Source organism: Prunus dulcis, chromosome 3 (genome assembly GCF_902201215.1).
Source record: "Prunus dulcis chromosome 3, ALMONDv2, whole genome shotgun sequence".
In the NCBI taxonomy this organism is placed as follows: domain Eukaryota; kingdom Viridiplantae; phylum Streptophyta; class Magnoliopsida; order Rosales; family Rosaceae; genus Prunus; species Prunus dulcis.
In genome coordinates, this window is record NC_047652.1 from 3,764,661 (window position 1) to 3,786,068 (window position 21,408).

The 21,408-nt window shown below is 36.0% G+C and overlaps 2 protein-coding genes, 2 non-coding genes and 1 pseudogene across 4 annotated transcripts; 3 read left to right on the forward strand and 2 right to left on the reverse strand.

Moving 5' to 3' along the window:
• The first annotated feature begins 1,787 nt into the window (after positions 1-1,787).
• Positions 1,788-5,077, forward strand: LOC117623434 (mediator of RNA polymerase II transcription subunit 6). The gene is made up of 5 exons (XM_034354411.1): positions 1,788-2,150; positions 2,681-2,855; positions 3,158-3,227; positions 4,279-4,388; positions 4,628-5,077. Exons 1-5 carry the CDS (start codon positions 1,909-1,911, stop codon positions 4,787-4,789), a joined length of 759 nt encoding a protein of 252 aa, XP_034210302.1. The 5' UTR covers positions 1,788-1,908; the 3' UTR covers positions 4,790-5,077.
• Positions 5,078-8,271: 3,194 nt separating this feature from the next.
• Positions 8,272-11,576, forward strand: LOC117621483 (inositol oxygenase 1-like). Its single transcript, XM_034351985.1, has 11 exons — positions 8,272-8,574; positions 8,851-8,968; positions 9,744-9,825; positions 9,975-10,179; positions 10,270-10,329; positions 10,432-10,484; positions 10,584-10,706; positions 10,791-10,860; positions 10,955-11,033; positions 11,141-11,222; positions 11,335-11,576. The coding sequence occupies exons 1-11, from the start codon at positions 8,544-8,546 to the stop codon at positions 11,359-11,361; spliced, it is 930 nt and encodes a 309-aa protein (XP_034207876.1). The 5' UTR covers positions 8,272-8,543; the 3' UTR covers positions 11,362-11,576.
• A 109-nt stretch (positions 11,577-11,685) lies between these two features.
• On the reverse strand, positions 11,686-11,758 carry TRNAF-GAA. Its single transcript has one exon. It is a non-coding gene; the product is annotated as a tRNA-Phe (tRNA).
• A 2,209-nt stretch (positions 11,759-13,967) lies between these two features.
• On the reverse strand, positions 13,968-14,040 carry TRNAF-GAA. The gene has a single exon. It is a non-coding gene; the product is annotated as a tRNA-Phe (tRNA).
• An 861-nt stretch (positions 14,041-14,901) lies between these two features.
• LOC117620993 lies at positions 14,902-19,904 on the forward strand (annotated as a pseudogene).
• Positions 19,905-21,408: the final 1,504 nt, after the last annotated feature.

Genomic DNA, 21,408 nt, shown 5'->3' on the forward strand with positions numbered 1-21,408 from the left:
ATGTTTCCTCACCAATGTCATGAACTGAGCAAGTGACATGTTAGGATTGGTTCTGAGATCCTCATCAAACCTTTTAGCCAACCATTGTGAAGTGGCAAACCTAGTTCTTTGAGATCTGCCACATGTATGAATTGGATGGTATGTCTTCACTCTAACAGTGGGCCCTTTCCCAACATGTGAAACATACAATAACCAAGGACAGTCTTCAAGTTTATCTTCAGATTCATCTTCACCCTCTTCACCTTCTTCACCCTTACCATGCCTCTTACTCTTATCACTTTTACTATGACTCTTTGCCTTATCACTCTTAGCATGCCTCTTTGCTTTTTCACCCTTAGTAGGCTTCTTTGCCTTATCACCCTCCTTATTACCATCACATACCAGCCTCACCCTATTAGGATCATTCTTCACAACCTTAGTCTTCTAGCACACCTGCATGCATAGTACTTTATGGACCCTCTACATTCCTGCATATTAGGAAACTCTAAACCCAAGTGGAATTTTGGATCTAAACGGTCATGCTGTTTATTGTACTGCTTAAACTTTGGCTGTCTCAAGCCTCTCTTCTTCCCATCTTCATCTTCACTATCTTCATGCAAACTCTCTAAGTCTGATTTATTATAACCATCAGTGTCACCTTCACCTGGATTGAACATTTAGAAGCTTAGGTGCTGGATTGTCAGTTATGTAAAACACAAATAGTTGGCTCGGTTTCACCAACTTCAATGCTCCAAAATAATCCTTATATGTCCTAATTTCAACCCAGCCATTTGTCCTGTGCTTGTAATAGTATTGAATGTTCTGCTCATCATAACCAAGGTGTTTAACCAGTTCAAATAACTCAAGCATTGAAACCTCATCTGCATCTTGCCTATTAACCCATTGTACAATACCTCCCATATATAAACCATCAACAAAGTAGCCCCTATGGTGTACTTCAAGTGGAAACATGTCAGGATTAGCTGCACAACAATAAATTTTCTCATTAATTTACTATCTACCCTTACAGTACAATATACATTTACTATCTACCCTATACAATACCATATACAGTACATTACTATTTACCCTATACAATACAAATTCAGACAAAGAACCCGACAAACAATAAACAAACAACATGCATATGGACCACATTCAAAACCCAACCTACATCTCAGTCAACAAACAACGACCATAGGGACCACTTTTTTCCTTTCATTATGCTTTTTCATGAAGTCTAGCAATGAAATCCGACAGTAAAACCCAAACAATTGCATCAAACAAATAAACTAAAGTACACAACTTACTGTCTATGGGAGCTTCCTTACCATCTCTGATTTTCATTCTGCCTTCGTTTGGAATCTTCAAGTCACAAAATATCTCCCAAAATCAAATCTCTCAGTCTCTGTCTTTCTCACCCTTTTTCGAATCTTTCAGTCACTTTCTCTCTTTCACTCTCACTCTCACCTTTTTTCGAATCTTTCCGTCACTTTCTCTCTTTCACTCTCACCCTTTTTCGAAAACCCTAACTTTGATTTGGGAATTGACCTTACAAACGATTCAGTCAAAGGGGACTGAGGGCTAAGGGTATAGAATGTCGATATTACCCTCATCAGACGACTCACGTGCCTTTCACGTGGTGTTTTTTTATGGGCATTTGGATGAAATTGGGGAAAAACTAACGGCATAGGTGAAATTGGCGATTTATTTTAACTCGAATGCTAAATTGGCTGAAAAAATAATATATGAAGACATTTCGATAGTCGATATAGTCCAAGGGATTTTCGACAGTTTAACCTGTTTTGTATTTTTACAGGAATTTTGCCCATGAGATTTGATTAATTAATCAGTGAGGAAAGTCATTACCTTTCCCTACCCGCCCGCCTGTTGCCTGAAGAGGAGGCAGAGTGAGGAAGAAGAGAATCAATGGCGACGCCACCGATGGCACCGCCGAGCATGGAGGGCACTCCACCGCCCATGGCAGTACAGCCACCGGGCACGGACATGACCGGAATATGCTTCAAGGACCAGCTATGGCTGAACTCGTATCCTCTCGATCGCAATTTGGTCTTCGATTACTTCGCTATCTCTCCTTTCTACGACTGGACCTGCAACAATGAACAGCTTCGTCAACGCTCCATTCACCCCCTCGATCCCTCTCACCTCTCGTAAGTAAAACCCGCCTCCCCAATTTTTGGAAATGTTCTTCAGCTTTTGCCTTTTCTAGTGAATTTTAGGCAGCTAGGGTTTCTGAAATTTGTTGGGAAGATTATATTAGTGTCCTGTATGTTGGACTCTTCTGGAGTTGGAATTAAGTGAATTTGTGTGACATGTGTAGTGGTTAAAGCTAAAGGGCGTGGAAGTTTAGGGATTTGAAAGAAGAGGTTTAAGAAACATTACTGCGTGGTGTTTGTGTGTTCTACATTGGCATGATCATTAAAAAGAAGAGGTTTGTAATGTTATTAGCAGAACCCAGTTACAAATTATTTTGGTTGTATGGACTATTGAAACCTGACTAGGTTAATCGACGGAGCAATTTGAATAGATATAGATATAATAAAGAACTACTTAAAATTGTGTGGTTTCCTTGGCATCACCCCACTCAACCAGAATGCTGATTGTTCATATGGCTATTGTGGTTGACCCCATATGGTTGGGATTAGGCACAGTTCGTGATGGTTAGTTGATTGGTTTACAGGAAAATGACAGGCACTGAATACTCGCTGAATGAAGTAATGGAGCCACACCTTTTTGTTTTCCGCAAGCAAAAGAGGGATGGTCCAGAGAAAGTTACACCGATGCTGACTTATTATGTCTTGGATGGTACAATTTACCAAGCACCACAGCTTTGCAATGTTTTTGCAGCTCGAATTGTAAGTTTTTTCTTCGGAGTGGTTTGAACAAATTAGGACTTAACTGAATGGCATTTGCCTAACGGTGCCATAAGAAAATCATAAAAGAATTATTATCCTCGAGTAATTTCAAATTTATGCTTAAAGTCCTTGTATGAACCTGTGCTTAGGTATTGTTCTGTCTAGTATCTAAGTTAAGACCGCGCATGCCATCCATTTGTTGGATAGTGGTACTATTATCTGGTGTGTTTCAAAGATCTTGGGATTAATATTTCAAAGGAAAATCTGTATTCATTCTGATTTTCTGTCTACACATGTTGCAGGGACGTGCTCTCTACTATATATCTAAGGCTTTTACCACTGCTGCCTCGAAGCTGGAAAAGATTGGATACGGTATTTTGAGTTCTATTTTCTCCTTTTGCTTAATTATATAAGTATGAGCTTAAACAAATGATAATATGTCAGCAGTGGGAAGGGTTCTCAACACTGTTTTTGTTGTTATAGCAACAGTAACTTACTTTTGTTGGTATTCCATAAAAGTTTATGGGAAGGGTCTAGTCGTATCAGTTTTGTTCATTTTTATATTATATGTCAAGCTTGAAAGTTGAAGATTGAAATGCCTTGCAAAACCATGATGTTTCCCAAATTCTCATGGTTTGATTAGTTTTACCATGTGCTTGTTATTTGGCTTTAGGGGTCTTTGAGAGTTACAAGTAATAGAGGCAAGTTCGATCATGATAAATCACTATATTTTCGCTCATCAAAGTTTATCATGCAAAACAGATGAATTCAAAATGAACACTTCTTTGGTTTAGTTTTGGCAAGAAAAGAGTTGGAATAGGGCTTATTAGCATACTAAATCCTGCAACCACCTCTTGTTGTCCAACCATTGCTTTCAAGTTCTAGGGACATGTATTCTAGTTATCAATTTTTCTGAAGTGCAGTATCTATTACTGGTTTGCTTTTGTGTTTCATGAGAGATTTGTTTAAGGAACATGAGAATCTTGGACACTAGGGGTGTACATGGGACAGTTCAGATCAGATTTTAGGTCAAATTCCAACCAAATTGACCTCAGGGAGTTGAGAAATTAAAAAACCAATGCCAACTCAAGCTCACCAATCGAATCCAAGAATTTGTTGGATTAGTTTGGGCTGGGTTGATGTGTATGCAACTATGCCTGGATCATACTGCTCTCTGATCACAGATCATCTTGGTTGAATTCTTGAAACCATACCCTTTTAAAGATGGTCTCATATAGTATCATGCATATAAGGATGATTGGTGAATGCAATGCTAAAAACCTTCTGCATATTGTGCACAATTAAAATATGAGAAGACTAGTTTTTGCTTGTCCTTTTTCCATATGTTTAAGTGGTTGCTTTTTTGTGTGTCACTATGAGTTCAGTGTTCATGGTTTTAATTTGTTCACATTTTTTGATGCAGTTGATTCTGAAAATGAGACTGCAGCCTTTGAATCAAAGGTTACCAAAGAGACAATTGACTTTAAGGAAGTAAAGCGAGTAGACCATATTCTTCAATCCTTACAGCGCAAGGTAATTATGCCATAGTATTGCCACAAATATTATCCCATGCTCCTATATTGAAATGAATAAATTTCATGGCACTAAAGCAATGGATGAATATTAATATGATGGATGACAATGTGCAAGACAATCAAGATTGCTTTGCAGCTAATGTACTGGAGGCTATCTGGGAGGGAAACTTGTGATTTTTTATCTCATCACAAATGTATCACTAGGAATAACTCCTAACAATCACTCTGTTTATGCAGCTACCACCAGCCCCACCACCACCGCCATTTCCAGAAGGCTATGTTCCCGCTCCCACAGCAGAAGCGGAGAACGGCCCTGAAACCCAGCAAGCTGGAGAGCCCCAACAACCTCAGATGGATCCTATCATTGATCAAGGCCCGGCCAAAAGAATGAAATTTTAGAGTAGAGTTTCCAATTCTGCATCCTGTTAAGAGTAGAAAACTATGTATAACACTGAAGCTACTACCCATTTGACAAGAATGGATACTTATTTTGCAACTTTGACAGAGTATCAACCAATCTCTTTTGTAAATTTATAACTGAAGATTCAGAGTTTGCGTATTACCAGTACTCAGAATGCTTGGGTAGGGTCTTACGATGCTGTTTAGATATGTAACATACTGACATACTTATATGAAAATGGCTTTTGTACAAGATATTAGTCATGTATCAATGAAACATTATTGTTACTTTCTAGCAGTACTCGTATCCTTAAATAATTCTCTTTGATATATATATATATTTTTTTATAACGTTTAAGGCGAAAATTTAGGTTAATTTAACAATATTTTGAGTTCAAAGACAATTATTTCATATAACCTAAATTTTAGCTCAATTTCTCCCTCAATTTAAGAAAAATAAGGGGCTAAAATTTGAAAAAACCCAAACTTGAACCAAATACCAATCTATCAGCTATTGCCTGGATTGGATTTTTTTTTGGCGAAGCCCACACAGCCATGTGCAAGGAGGAAACACTAGGGCCTGCGCTGCTTGTGCTGCAGAAGCTGTCGTGCGCTGGTGTCGCATCACTTTTTTTTTTTTTCTTTTCTCTAATATTTTGTGTTAATGTCAGTTTCAACTTTCATGGTAGCTGCCACCTGTCGCGTGCAAATGAGCAGAGCAGGTGAAAATATTTGTGTCTTTGTTTTTCCTTTTACTCCATCTCCATGTGGACATATAAATTTACTTAAAATAAAGTGACCAGAGCAGGAACATATATGTACTTTGGCCTGTGAAATGACTTGCCCGAAAAATCTGATTAAAGATATTTGCTGAAAATTAGAGGTAAAGGGCATGCGTGCCGACCATGAAAACAGGAAGGAAAACATCTTCTCATTGACTGATAATTTATATTATATTATCTAAACTTGGAAAACTTTTGGGAGAAAATAAACAACATGCAATTCATATCATATGGCTTTGTTTTTTTTCTTTTTTCTTACGTATTAGTCAGAGTGACACTATTCAACTATAGCTTAAAATATTTGACAAATGCTTCCCCCATAAGGTGTAACTTGAGTACCGTAACATTTCATAGGTGTTCATTTTTGGTTGGGAGGTGACAAATAAATCTTATAAGAATACGTTAGAGGAGCCGAGCTTTTTCCCTCTAATACTTTCAGAAATTGGAGGTATAATAGATATAATGTAATGATAAGAGATACACTAACGTGGGAGCTTCTCCAATAAAAATGTTATGTTATAGATTTATTAAGAATTGTTAATATCAGTCATCTATTAAATAAGTTAGTTAATTAAAGGATTTTTTAATATATACTTACATGCAACTAGATGACTGATATTAAATTTTTTTTAAACATAAAATCCTTAATAGAGCCAAACTCGACTAACGTTCTCTTATCATATACTTGCGTATATATTATTAAGAACACTGTTTAGCTGATTACATATAAGAGACTATTTCACCATATTTGTACATCACAATATAGCACATATGTAAAAATAAGTGGTACATTAAAATTAACAATACCACAAAGATTTTTCTTTGACATGCATGGATGTCGCTTATAAATTTCCTTTCCCCATATTTTTTTCTTGTCAACATCTTGGAGTACTACTCGGCCTCAGTGATGTCCGTTCGAGTGTCACAATTCACACTCACATTTAAATTGCTGTTACATACAATAACCACACAAACCGTTCAAGTGTCACAACTCACACTCACATTTAAATTGTTGTACAACTCACACTCTCATTTAAATTGCTGTTACATACAATAGCCACACAAACCATTCGAGTGTCACAACTCACACTCACATTTAAATTGCATGTTACATACAATAACTACACAAACCGTTCGAGTGTCACAACTCACACTCACATTTAAATTGCTGTTACATACAATAGCCACACAAATCTAGGCTAATATCAAACACCTTTAATATCAAGGACAAGCACCGGGCCGACGTTGTCGTAATGCAAAATAGTGGTAGTTCGTAAGGCGAAAGTCATTGTCATCAATCACACACCCAACACAAGTATCACTCCCAGATCTATTTTCACTGTGGATTGCAAATGCTTTTTGAAGGACCTTTTTGTGAAGAACCGAACTTTAAAAATAACGTCTAGACTCAACTCTTTATAATAATAAAATATGAAAACAAATGATTATTAGGAGAGGTCAAAAATTCAATCCCGTCCTACGTACTCGTAATAAAGTAAACGACAGAGAAAATCTAAATTGAGTTTGATTAACCTACCACAAAGACCTTTGTAATCTAATCTAATATATAATTTATCATGCATACATCGACTTAATAAAATTAGTTAAAACGGATGTGCTTCCTTCTACACTCGAGTTCGAATCGCTCTCCAAATAATTTATATTAGAATATATATTAAGGATTTAAACTTATGAAATGTTGACAAAGCTAAAATTATTTTTGCCAATTATTCTATATTTTTTCCCTTATCTAGTCCAACCTTATCTGTATACATAAAATTCTACATTTTTGACATATAAATTGTTGTATCCTTATCCCATAATCCAGTAAATAAAATGGTTATTTTGACTTTTACACATTCTATCCGGAAAAAAAAAAAAAAATTATATATTAGGAAACAAAACCTTGATGGCTACGTGGCGACGTGTAACCCACTACATTCCTACAGCCAATAGTGTGTTGTACAGGCGACTATTTTTCTTTGTGGAGCTCATGAAACTACACGCCGACGAATACAAGATCTTAACAGCTGCCACTCTTACACTTGTCTCGGGATCTCACGCTCCCAACAACCACAAGCCGCGATTCGCAGCTGGACGGGTGGCACCCACCAGACCAGAGACTCTGCGACCGACGCTACGCCACTAGCAAAAACAGCAGTGAAAAAGAGTAATGCCTAATAACGACAACACGCGCGCTGCCGTAGGTGGTGGTGCTGCGTTGCGTCCAACGCAAGGCTGACTCAGCCCTGACAGAACCCCATGGGTCCCACAGAGTGGAATTTTTTTATATAAAAAAAATCAATTATTTCTGCTGTCTCTGTTTATTTTTTGAGATATTTAGTCAAATACCCATTTTTAGCACTAAAATTATAAATAAACCCTACACTATTTAATTTCTATAAACATACCCAAAAAAAACCCAAAAAATAATAGCTGACCCTATTGAATTTAATTTTAATTATTAAATTACTTTGATACCACATTGAGTGTTTTGGGCTGTTTTATGAGATTTTTGGGTTGGGTTTGTTTTAAGAAATCAACGGCAGTTTTGTAATTTAAAAGAAGTTAAAAGCCTTATTGTTATGTTGTAAATGAGTTTTGGGTGTGTTTCTAAAGTCCATTTCATATAGAGTTTTTTTATAATTTAGGCTCCAATATTGGGTATTATAGTGAATTTCCCTTTTTTTTTTTCTTTTCTGCTTTTACTTGAGTTGGAGTTAAAATAATATTTTGTAGTTTGACAGGAGTAAATATTGTAAGGAAGGAAGTGGATTTTTCAGGGAAGGACATGAGATCTCCGAATTGTCAGGAAAGGACTCTCCGGCCAACTATAAATACTTATCACTTTCCAACCCACAAAATGCCACCACTGTCCAAATTCTTTGGCCAAACTGTTTTTTTTTTTTTTTTTCCTTCATTATTTTCCTCTGTTTTCTTGGGTTTCTCTGCTGCTTCAGGTTTGATTCAGGATGACCATCCTCATTGAGCAGCCTGAATTTGGTACATTATTAATTCCTACTTCCAAGTTTTTATTTTCTTATATTTTTGTAAATTATTTTTCTTCATTGTTGATCATGAGTTTCCAAGTTGGTATTCTCTATTTTTAGTTTTTTTTTATTATTATTTATTTTTATCCTTGGTTCATCTGAGCCAGTTTGGTTTGGTGGGATCTTTTGGGGTTTTCAGTATGAAAAAAAATATATTTATTTTCATCAATGATTTAAATATGAGCCAGTTTATTTTTATATATGATTTTTGTCTGATTTAAAATCACAGGAGTTGAAGTTGGAACTGAGGCAGGGGAGAAAAAGGTGTTTGAAGAGGAGAAGGAATTGGTGTTGGATGACGGATTATTTGTGGTGCCACATACCAACTCATTTGGACAGACATTTAGGTTATACACTTTTGCAAACATAAATTTATTTTATATGTACCCTTCAGGATTATATCTATAGAGATCTGAATCACGACCCGTTTGTCACGGACACGGCAAACACGACTCATTTGCCAGGTCTAGATCTAATAGATTTAATACGATATGAGATGATCTGATCTAGAGTTAGAGCAAATATGGATAGTCTCCTATTAGCCCTTTGACTTATGTTATAAGTTATTTTTCTTATCATCTACAAGTAAAATTCACTATAAAATGTATGTGACCACTTAATTAATTATTGATCATACTTAGAGACAAATGACCTGGTAATTTGATCCCCTTGAAGCTGTGCCTTTTTCTCAAGAATTTTGGAAGAAAAAGAGGAAAATGATAAAAAAGAACAGAGATTGGGAAACCTGGACACCAAGGTTTCAAAGCATTTGCTCACTTTCATTTCTAATTACCCAACTAAAAAGGTAATAAAAAAAAAAAAAAAAAAAAAAAATCTTTCCTACGATGGCAAATGAAAACCTTTCCTACCATGGAAAGACATGAGTTCTTATCATTAGCTCAAGCAACAGAAATAGTGAAGGTCTATTTGTTCATCTTATTTTTGACCAACCAAGGCTTCTTGTGCAGCCCTCTGTGCTGGGCCTTTGGCCAGGGCCATACTTTTGCCTTCAACAAAGAGTTTTTTTTGGTCTTGTTTTGGAAATTCATTGATTTTTTCCCCTCTGCATTGAATTATCAATTAAATTTAGTTATTAATAATTTTACATGGATTGGAAAACAGGGATTATGATGCAGAAGGTGAGAGGCAACCAAGTGTGGAGATTTTCTACCAGATCAATCACATCAACCAGACTTATGACTTTGTAAGTAACTTTCCCTAACATCACGATACATTTTTGTGACACCATTTTACTTCCTAGGTATGAGAAAAGATTGAAACATAGGTCTATTTTCATTTGCATCTGCGTAGCTAAAACCAAATATTTATTATAAAAAAAAAAATGTAAAACAGGTTCAGAGAATGAGAAAAGAGTACAGCAAATTGAACAGGGTGGAGATGAGCATATGGGAATGCTGTGAGCTTCTGAATGAGGTTGTGGATGAGAGTGATCCGGACTTGGACGAACCTCAAATCGAGCACTTGTTGCAAACAGCTGAAGCCATTAGAAAGGACTATCCCAATGAAGATTGGCTGCACTTGACTGGCCTCATCCATGGTATTAGTATCTTCAATATTATCTGCTCTTCTGGACTTCATACCAGTAAGTGAAGTAAGTTGCTAATTTTGATCCTTTATGTGCTTTTAGATCTTGGGAAGGTGCTTCTTCTTCCTAGATTTGGGGAGCTTCCTCAATGGGCTGTTGTCGGTACGAATCGAATTTCATGCATCACACTTTTGTTATATTATGCAGAAATATATATGTATATTTTCAACTTCAAAATGACCAATCCTGATCCTTATTTTTCAGGTGACACATTCCCAGTTGGCTGTTCTTTTGACCAAGCCAATGTTCATCACAAGGTACTTTTATCATAAGTTTACTTACTACAAACACTCAAACAACGTATATACAATTTAATTGGCTGATCAAACATTCTGTTCATGACATTGCTATTGCAGTATTTCAAGGAAAATCCTGACTACTATAATCCTGCTTACAACACCAAATTTGGAGTTTACTCAGAGGGATGTGGACTCGAAAATGTAATGATGTCGTGGGGGCATGACGACTACATGTATTTGGTATATTTTCTAACCTAGATCTGTAACCCTTTAGACAGTATAATCAAACACTTTTGGTATTCATACGATAAAATTTTTATTCAGGTGGCCAAGGAGAATAATTGCACTCTACCCTCAGCAGCTCTGTTCATCATTAGATACCACTCATTCTATGGTCTGTGAGATAATAGAAAAGCACTATAAATTATACCCCTAAAAACTCATTGTGTGAATAATTTGATTGTGATGAAATCTTTTTGAAATTGCAGCTTTACACAGGGCAGGAGCATATAAGCACTTAATGAACGAAGAGGATGTCGAAAACCTGAACTGGCTTCACGTATTCAAGTAATTCCTGGGTTTTAAATTCATGCTCTTTGTGCTTAACCTTTTACTAATTTCTCTGTTGGTCTAAATGCTTAATATCACACTGCATTTTCAATTTTTCCATGCAGCAAGTATGACCTTTACAGCAAGAGCAAGGTACGGATTGATGTTGAGAAGGTGAAGCCATACTATCTCTCTCTCATTGAAAAGGTACGCATGCACAACCTCATTTCATTTGGTTCAACATCCTCTTAATTCTTTTCTCCGCCGCGTTAATTATTTGGCTCTCTAAATTTGTATTTAAAGAATTCCTGTTGTGCAGTATTTCCCTTCCAAGCTAAGATGGTGAAACTTCCCAGCTCTGCCATTTGATGAGTAATGAGGGTGTATAATGTACCAGCACCTTGCTAACTAGCTGTACACAGAAGACGAAATTTCGAGTTGTAGCTGCATTTCCTTGTTATTTCATAAAAGTTTTCATGTAAAATTATCTTTCATGTATTGTGTATGTGAGCTATTATTTAGATTGCTTAATAAAACTTCAGCATGGTGATGTCAGTGAGGTAACCTCTCCCTTTTGGCTCTGTGTCCCAGTCTGAATGCTAACTTCAGGTTCAGCAGACTTCACACTAGACTTCTAACGCAAAAAGTTTTAAAAAAAGGAAAAGCTAATTGCGGTGAACGTGGATCGAACACGTGACCTTCAGATCTTCAGTCTGACGCTCTCACAACTGAGCTATCCCCGCTTAGATGATTTCATAAGACAAAACTAGGTATTTAACTAGATATTAGACTTGACATTTGTTGCCCGCATTGATAATTTATTCCTAATGGAAGGTTTAGGTGAATTGGGCTGGTGATGTTGAGAAGGTGAATTGAGCTGTTGATGTAGATGTGTGTAACTTGTCCTCAAGTGGGCTGTTATATTCTGATATGTGCACCAAAATGTTCGCATTTCATGAGTGGCAAAGTCAAAGTACTACCCTCAGAAGGGAAGGCTTTTCTTGTGGACAAGTTGGAAGGAAGACTAACCAGTAGCTGATTAGGGTCAACAATATCGACCCAAACAAAAGCTGTGTTCATCACAATATCGAGGAAATTGTATGTAAAATGATCATATCAACTACAAAGCAAATTTGCTAAGTGTTTCCCGAGCACAACAATGTGGCGGACATTGAAGCATTTCCTCCTCTTTGCACAGAACCTTGCTGGTTTTGCTCTCAATCTTATGCTCCTTATTCATTGCCAAGATGATCAATCAGGTATGACTATATATATTATATAATTTATATATATATATATATATATATATACCTCTACAAGAGAAAATAAATAACAGTTAACTTGGTGCTCTCTCTCTCTCTCTCTCTCTCTCTCTCTCTCTCTCTCTTATGTGTGCAAACGCAGATGTGTGTCAGGTTTCATTAGCTTTGATTGCGGCCTAGCAAATTATTCTAGCTATATTGTTGAAGCAAAATATCTCAGATCCTAGGTCAAATAATTAAGTCAATTAATTTGGGAATTATTTGACTTTAATGGGAATTATTTGATTTAATTGGGAATTATTTGATTCTTGCAGTAATTAAGGATTTGATTTAAATCAAATCCATAATTACATCAATCTCTCTAAATCGGGAAAAAATAATTCCTTTCCATTTGTGGAATTATTATTCCGAAACCCTAGCCTCCGAGGCTCCTATAAATCCATGTCTAACACAGGAGTTGAGGTTCGTCTAAACTTCTGTCTGAAACTCTGCAAAAATTCTATCTCACAAACCCTAACTGCCATAATTCTTTTACTCTCTCACACAAGACTCTGGCCACCACACATGGCTCCAGCCATTCGGTTCTCACCCTAGAGAAATCTTCATCCTTTCGTTAGCTATTGTTTTCCTACAAACACTCGAACTAACTTAGGCATCAGAGGGCCTTTGGCCAACACCCCTGGATGTGGTCCTTTACTCCGTATTATTTTGCAGGGAGAAAGAGAAGCGAAGAGGAAGACAGAATTTTAGACGAATATTCTTTGGGGATGAAAATCGCTCTCACAAATTGGCGTCTTCATTGAGAGTGCGAAATAATACTCAAAATGTGCTCCAAATCCATTTTCCACATTTTGTTTCACTCAAACGTACGAAGAATTGATTTGCGTGAAACAAAGTGTGGAAAATGGATTTGAAGCACCTTTTGAGTATTATTTCGCACTCTCAATGAAAGCACCAATTTGTGGGAGCGATTTTCGTCCCCAAAGAATATTCGTCTAAAATTCCATGCAGAAAGTATGACCTCACCTTTACAGCAAGAGCAAGGAACGGATTGATGTTGAGAAGGTGAAGCCATACTATCTCTCTCTCATTGAAAAGGTAAGCAAGCACAACCTATTTTTCATTTGGTTCAACTTCCTTTTCAAGCACAACCTGATTTTTCTTCACCGCGTTAATGATTTGGCTTTTTAAATTTTTATTTAAACAATGCCTGTTGTGCAGTACTTCCCTTCCAATCTAAGATGGTGAAATTTCTCAGATCTGCTGCCGTTTGATGAGTACTGAGGGTGGATTATGCGTACCAGTACCTTGCTAACTAGCTGTACAAAGAAGACGACATTTCGATTCGTAGCTGCATTTCCTTGTTAGTTCATAAAAGTTTTCATGTAAAATTATCTTTCATGTATGGTGTATTTGTGTGAGCTATTAATAAAACTTCGGCGTGATGATTTGATTATATGATGTGAGAATACCTCTCCCCTTTTGCTCTGTGTCCAAGTCTAAAGGCTAATTTCAGGTTCAGCAGGATCAAACTAGTAAAATAAGGGTTTAAAATAATTCAACTCATACTTTCAGGTTCAGCAGGATATAAATGCTATACTTGAAGTGTACTTCACATTAGATATACAAACCTCTGGCACCCAAAAAAAAAAAAAAAAAAAAAAAAAAAACCAAAATTATATAAATCAATTGCGGTGAACGTGGATCGAACACGTGACCTTCAGATCTTCAGTCTGACGCTCTCCCAACTGAGCTATCCCCGCTCTGATATTCTTGTGTGCCAAATTTAACTATTTCAATAAATATTAGATTTGACATGTGTTGCACATATTGATAAATTGAAAATTAGTTATGTAGTATCTGTTAGTGAATCTGTCTAAACAGAAAGTATTATGTAAATATATAATCAATTATAAAGTAGGGTCTTTATTAAATATGCTGTTGGCTTAATCTAAGGGGATTTTATTAAAGAGGTGAGCGTGACTAAAGATAAAATGCTACATAGAAAGTACTAGTAAGTGTGAATATTAGGAAATACGTACATAATACGCTTTTCAAAACCTTGGGTGTGAATAAGGAAATACATGATACTAAGGAGTCCTTTTATGAGGTCCCATCTTTGTTAGAAATATAAGTTCAAAAACATTTTAGTCCTATTGCTAGTTGAACATAAGAACCTATATTATCTAGAAAGTACTAGTAGAAGACTTTCTTTGAAGCTTTCATCAATATGAAATCTTCAGAGATGTCCTAGTGTGATTTAAGACCTTTTCTTTCATGTAATTTCATGTGTGTGTGAGGGTTTATGGAATTAGTTTTACAGGTAAAAACCTTGACTTGGTGCTGGCTTCAGTCATTGTAGTCCCCACCTGTTCTAGAACGATTGGTTAAAGTTTCTTTATCAACTTATTTTACAACGAGTATTTTAAACTTATTCTACAGCATGCATCTTAATCACTTGGAGGGAAGACTAAACCAAGTAGCTAATTAGGGTCAACCCTCAAGCTGACATCCCATGGCACTTGGTGTGGTGTTCCTCCATCACAAATGGAGGAAAATTTATATTGAATGATATCACATCAAATTACAAACAAATTTGCTAAGTGTCTCCTGAGTTCAACGATATGTGGCGGACATTGAAGCATTTCCTCCTCTTTGCAGTACTGCAGTTTGGTGGTTTTGCTCTCAATCTTATGCTCCTTGTTCATGCCCAGGATCAATCAGGTATGATTATATACCTCTGCAAGAGCACATAAATAAAAGTTAACTTGGTGCTCTCTCTCTCTCTCTCTCTCTCTCTCTCTCTCTCTCTCTCTCTCTCTCTTTCATATATATGTATAACTTCTAGACGCCTGCATAGGGAAAAATATGTATATATGTTTATGTGGATGTTCTGTCTCAGGCTTCATTAGCATCGATTGCGGCTTAGCAACAAATTCTAGCTATACTGAAAAGAAAACAGGCATTAACTATATATGAAGGCTTCATAGAAACCAATGAGAGTAAGGTTGTTATATTGACTGATCAACAAAATAAGATGCAGCCGTACTGGTCTCTTAGGGTTTTTCCACAAGGCACTCGGAACTGCTACAAAATAAACGTTACAAGGGGTACCAAATATTTGATCCGAGCAAGTTTCTTATATGGGAATTATGACGACCAGTATAGACTGCCAGAATTCCAACTGCATCTCGGGCCTAATTTGTGGGATTCAGTGAAGTTGGAGAATGCGTCCACCGTCGCAAACAAAGAGCTCATACATGTCCCTCTGCTAAACTATATACATGTTTGTTTGGTGGACACAAACAAGGGGGTTCCATTTATATCAGCAATAGAGCTAAGGACTTTGCCTAATAAAACTTATGTAGCAGAGGCATGGTCCTTGGCACTTGATTCGTGGTATGACACGGGTCAAATAGCAAATTCAAAGCAATTGTCTAGGCTAGTAATTTCTATGAATATTATAACACACATATACAGAGCTTCATTTGAGAAATCTCTCAAATAAGCTTATTTGAAAGACACCCTTATGAGTTTTACATCTATTATATTCTCTCCACCCATGGTTTGTTTGAATTTGTGAAATTTTGATTTATTCTCTCTATTGAGTTTAATGAGTCTTCCAATTTATACCAAAGGAAAATAGTTGTAAATATATTATTATTTTTAATGTATGTAATGTATATGATGTTTTGGTCCTCTTGGTTATTTTGGCATGTATTGTGAGTTCAAATCCGCCACGGTGTGTCAGTCTGGTGCCAATATGGATGTCGACATGTACATGCATGTGCTCCATGTGGATGGTGTCATGTTTTCGATATATGAATGTTGATATATTCTATATGTTGTGTAATCTGTTGTCGAGTATTGCGATCCAGATACACTGGAACGGGATCCCTCTTAAAGGGGATTATGTTTATGTATATGTATAAATTAGAATTTCCATTCTTTTTCATTAACCATGAAATATATCATCTGTGTTTAGGTATCCAGACGATATATATGATCGCTTCTGGTATGGCTATGACCGCGATGAGTGGACACAATTAAACACCTCGTCTTCAATTAACACTAACAATACTTACCAACCATCATCTGCCGTGATGACTACTGCTGCCACACCAAAAAATGTAGATGATTCCTTGAATATTTTCTGGCTGCCTTCTGATAACAGTGGAAAATATTATATTTACATGCACTTTGCAGAAGTTGAAAAGCTCCAAGGCAACGAGTCTAGACAGCTTAACATTACCACGAACGGAGAGCCCTATTTTGGGCCATTTGCTCCTGATTACTTGTCTGTAAGTACGATTTTTAGCCTGTCAGATTGGAGCGGAGGACAATATTTACTCTTTCAATCTCTAAGACTGGGAACTCTACCCTCCCACCGATCCTCAATGCTTTCGAGACCTATATGGTCAAAGACTTCTCAGAACTAGAAACAAACCAACAAGATGGTAATTACTGTATGCTTCCTTACAAAGTTCAATGTGACACCGTCTTAGATAAAAACTGAAATCATTTTGTCGATGAACAAAGGGTAAAACAATTTTCAATTTGACCGATTTTTTGCAGGGACGATCCTTATAAGAGAGCCTAAAAAATGGATTACAATCATTGGAACACAGACTGAAAATAGGATGTTCTCATATGTTATCCTCCCTTGAAAACTTTCCTATATATAGATACATATTAAGTGATTTTTTGTGATCGAGATTTTGTGTTGTCATATGAAAATAGCACATAACATCAAAAGGAATTGGCAAGGAGATCCCTGCAGCCCTCAAGTTTACTCATGGGAAGGTCTAAATTGTACTTATTATGAAAATGGCCAGCAGCCAAGAATAACATCCTTGTAACTCTTCACAAAAACTTTCAACCACTTATGTTTTAGTGAATTAATATAATAATTTGCCTAACACATGCAATCTTCCAGGAACTTGTCTTCAAGTGGATTAACAGGGGAGATATCTCCAAGTATATCCAATCTCACCATGATACAAATTTTGTAAGTATGCTCCAATTACTGTGTTTGAAATATCTACTGCATACACACCAAATGAATGACTTGTTGATGTTCATCATTTCAGGGATTTATCGAACAACAAATTAACGGGATCAATTCCAGAATTTCTGTCTCACCTGCCAAAGTTAACCATCTTGTAAGTTATTGAATTGCTAATGGGACTAAACTATAATTCCTTCATCAAGTACAAATTATGGTGACAAAATGCAGCGGTTTTGGCTTTTCAGAAAGTTGGACAAAAACAATCTCACAGGTTCTGTTCCAAAAGGACTCATTCAAAGAAGGAAGGATGGGTTTCTATCATTCAGGTCTGTTTGTTTATTAAATAAACACAGAAACAACATCTTGGTTGATTATCCATCAAAATCTTAACAGTTGCCTCAACCATTTTGTTATCAGTTTCTGCGAAAATCCAAATCAATCCGAACAAGTCCCTTGCGAACTAAAGAAGAAACACCGTACCAATATTCACCTACCGGTGTATATCCTTGGATTCTTCATTCTCTTATCAACAATATTAGCTGTTTTATGGGTGGTCTTTAAAAGGAAAAGACAACATGGTAAGACTGCCAAATAACTTCTTTTTTTTTTTTTTTTTTTTTTGGGGAGTATTTTACTGTAAGTTGATAACCCTTTTTGGTGTAGAGATGAAGAAGAATTTCTACAAAAATGAATTTTTGGAGTCACAAGGTCAACGGTTTACATACTCAGAGATTGTGAAGATTACCAATAATTTTGCATCAATAATCGGAAGAGGCGGTTTTGGAAAAGTGTACCTTGGTGCTCTGAAAAATAAGACTCAAGTTGCCGTGAAGTTACTCGGTTCATCAAGGCAAGGCTCAAATGAATTTCGAAATGAGGTAGATATATGCCAATGGGTTACTTCATATTTACCTCTGGATCCCGAAAGTACAGATGTAAATATATACACATGTTGCATACAAAATTGCAGGTTATACTTTTAATGAGTGCTCATCATAGAAACTTGGTTTCTCTCATTGGTTACTGCGATGAAGGTGACACTATGGCCCTTGTTTATGACTACGTAGCCAATGGAAACTTGGAACAACATATTTCATCTGGTATGCATGATTTTGCAAATGATTTTATTTTGAACTTGAACAATTCAGAGATATATGGAATCGTAATGATCGACAACTCTTGGGTGCAGATGTAGGTAAAAACGTTTTGACTTGGAAAGAGAGGCTTCAAATTTCAGTAGATGCCGCACGAGGTAATTGAACACTAAATAAATAACTATACTAGGTATATATAAGTTTGGTGTATATGTCCAGACACCTTATGTTTAAGTACTTCTAAATGAATGTTTGGATTTGAATAAGGAGATACTTCTCATTTTTACAAATCACAGTTTTACACATATGCAAAAAAAATTCATTAAAAACACACAAAAATTTATGCATACATGTCAAACTGTGATTGGAAGGAAGTAAGAGTTCCTGTTTCTAGGAGGAGGAGGCAAGTAATTTTCCTTTCTATTGGCTTGAGGACAAACCTTGTTATGCCGTACCTTTACTTGATGTTGAGAAGAGAAATATCACTAAAATAAGAGCTAATTCATACTTTTAGTGTTTGAACATTCATGATTCATGAATAGATTTGAACATCTGAAATGATCCCTTAATAGGTCTGTGTTTGATACTTTCCTCCCTGAATATCACGTGTATATATAAATATAATTTTAATTTAGTTTACTTACCATAGCTCATGGCAGAAATATTTTTGCAGGACTGGAATATTTACACAATGGTTGCAAGCCACCTATTGTGCATAGAGATCTAAAGACATCCAATATCTTATTGAATGAAAAGTTGCAAGCTAAGATAGCTGACTTTGGTCTTTCTAAAGGTCTTGCAACTGAAAGTGCCATTCATGTATCAACCGCGGCCAAAGGAACATTTGGATACCTGGATCCTGAGTAAGTTTTAATCATGCTAATAGCTAGAGTTCTCGTAGAAATTGTTTGGGGTCATATGTTGGTGTTGCCTAGAAACCAAGAAATTCTTCTTCCAGTTGTTGATATGACAAGTTCAAATTTTGTTACTTCAATATTTTTAAACCATTTTGACTGAGGGGTTGTTTTATTAAATATATTGTTCACAGTTATTATTTTTTCGTATTCTCTCCAGATATTGCAGTACTGGACAACTTAACAAAAAGAGTGACATATACAGCTTTGGGATTGTGTTGCTAGAGTTCATAACAGGTAGAGCAGCAATAATAAGAGATTTGGAACAATTACCTATTCACATATGTCAATGGGTGAGGCCTAAATTTGAGAAGATCGAAATCGAAATCGAAAGCATTGTGGATTCAAGAATACAAGGAACCTTCCTCAACTCTTCTGCTAAAAAATCCATAGAAATTGCCATGGCATGTGTGTCTTCAACATCAATCCAAAGGCCCGATATAACTGTTGTGTTTAATGATTTGAAAGAGTGTTTGGAAACTGAGATGCCTTCTGAAATAACAAAGATTACAGAAGCTTATGAGAGCGATGATACAATCAGTTCAAGCGGCTCAATTATAAAGACCTCCCACATCAGGTCTGAAGCTGAAAGTAACCCTATTAGTTGGTAATTCTGTAATATTATTTGAACATTTGTAACAGAAAAAATATATTATTTAAAGTTTTGAATTCTTTACGGGAATTTTTGTTACACAGGCTTGGCTTGGATTGGCCTGCACTAAATTTAGTCTCATGTTTGTTTCATCTAATCTTAGACTTAAATGGGATTGCCACTACCGAGCCCACCAATAACACCTCTTTAGGAGGGGACTAATAAACTCATGTAGAAAGAGATGATTAACTAGTTTATGCTAAGACAGTCTTGAATAACAAAAGAGGCCTACGAGTACTTGTGCAAGCAATAGCTATGGAGAAAAGGTTAATGGACATACTAACATAGTCAGTAGTGGACCTATTAAGGCGCAAAGAGGTGCTATTGCACCTCTCACCGGAAAAACCATTGTAGGTGCTTCAATTGCATATTTGCTCAGCTAATGGTTGTGCACTCTAGGTGTTCGACAAAATGACTCAGCCAAAGTCTGTTTGATGCGCTGCTGCTTGCGCTCCTTCTTTTTTTTTTTTTTTTTTTTTTTTTTTTATAAATAAAAAAAAAAAGTTCTGGTCAAAATAACGTCGTTTTGGGCCAGGCCCCAAAAAAACAAAAAAAACAAAAAAAAGAAACCCTTAAGAGGAGGCAGACTGCAATTCATGGGCTTTCAACAATATGCTTAGGCCTGCATTTCTTGGTCTTTAAACATTTTTTTCTTTCTTATTTAAACAAGGATTATAAAAAGATTTTAAAAAGAAGGAAATCAATTGGATTGCTATTGCTGCATTTTTTTTTTTTCCCTCTTCACCAGAAGTAAGTTTGCTGTGCTTGTTTTTTTTTTTCCCCCTTTTTTGTAATCTGTTTTTTTTTTTTTTTTTTTCCTTTTCTGATTTGGCTTTTATGATCAGTATTCAAAAGCAAATTCGACACAACTAGAGGTATGATCAATTATAATTTATTTATTTTATTTAATTTTTTAATAAAGCTTTTAATCTTTCAAAATTGTACCTCTGTAAAAAAAATTTCTGAGTCCTCCAATGAACCTAATTGGGTATGTTAATTGACGTGAGCTATGACATGTATTAAATGTTATGAAATGTATGGTCATGAACTGTTTTTGGTATTTATCTTTTTAGGCTAGCTAGTCACCGGTGAAACTTCTGAAAGGTCAAATATTCCACAACATGCAAGTACTACTACAAAATACCGAAACCACAAAAAAGAGAGATAACGATTTTGTTTCTTTTCCTGGTAAAATAAGCGACACTTGCCAAGATGCTGTATTAGTTTTTTCCTTTTGAGGAGAAAGATGCATTATTATAGTTGAACAAGTGTTAATTTGTCATCAGTGAAATGTACGTACACGTATTCATTGACCAGATTTCGAAAGACCACTGGTTCAACCTATTTGTATGAATGGAATCAATAATAATTTAAATTATATATTAACACTAAGAATGCATAATTTATTAATGATGGGTCTTTCAAGCCCGTCCACGGTCCACCACAAAAGTCGTCGACCACAC

Bases quoted from the DNA above. Each gene is read 5' to 3' on its own strand.
- LOC117623434 (XM_034354411.1), top strand. From the start codon at position 1,909: ATGGCGACGCCACCGATGGCACCGCCGAGCATGGAGGGCACTCCACCG. The intron at 2,151-2,680 runs GTAAGTAAAACC...ATTGGTTTACAG, and splicing joins CTCGATCCCTCTCACCTCTC to GAAAATGACAGGCACTGAAT. The intron at 4,389-4,627 runs GTAATTATGCCA...CTGTTTATGCAG, and splicing joins TTCAATCCTTACAGCGCAAG to CTACCACCAGCCCCACCACC.
- LOC117621483 (XM_034351985.1), top strand. From the start codon at position 8,544: ATGACCATCCTCATTGAGCAGCCTGAATTTG. The intron at 8,969-9,743 runs GTTATACACTTT...ATTGGAAAACAG, and splicing joins TCATTTGGACAGACATTTAG to GGATTATGATGCAGAAGGTG. The intron at 11,223-11,334 runs GTACGCATGCAC...CCTGTTGTGCAG, and splicing joins ATCTCTCTCTCATTGAAAAG to TATTTCCCTTCCAAGCTAAG.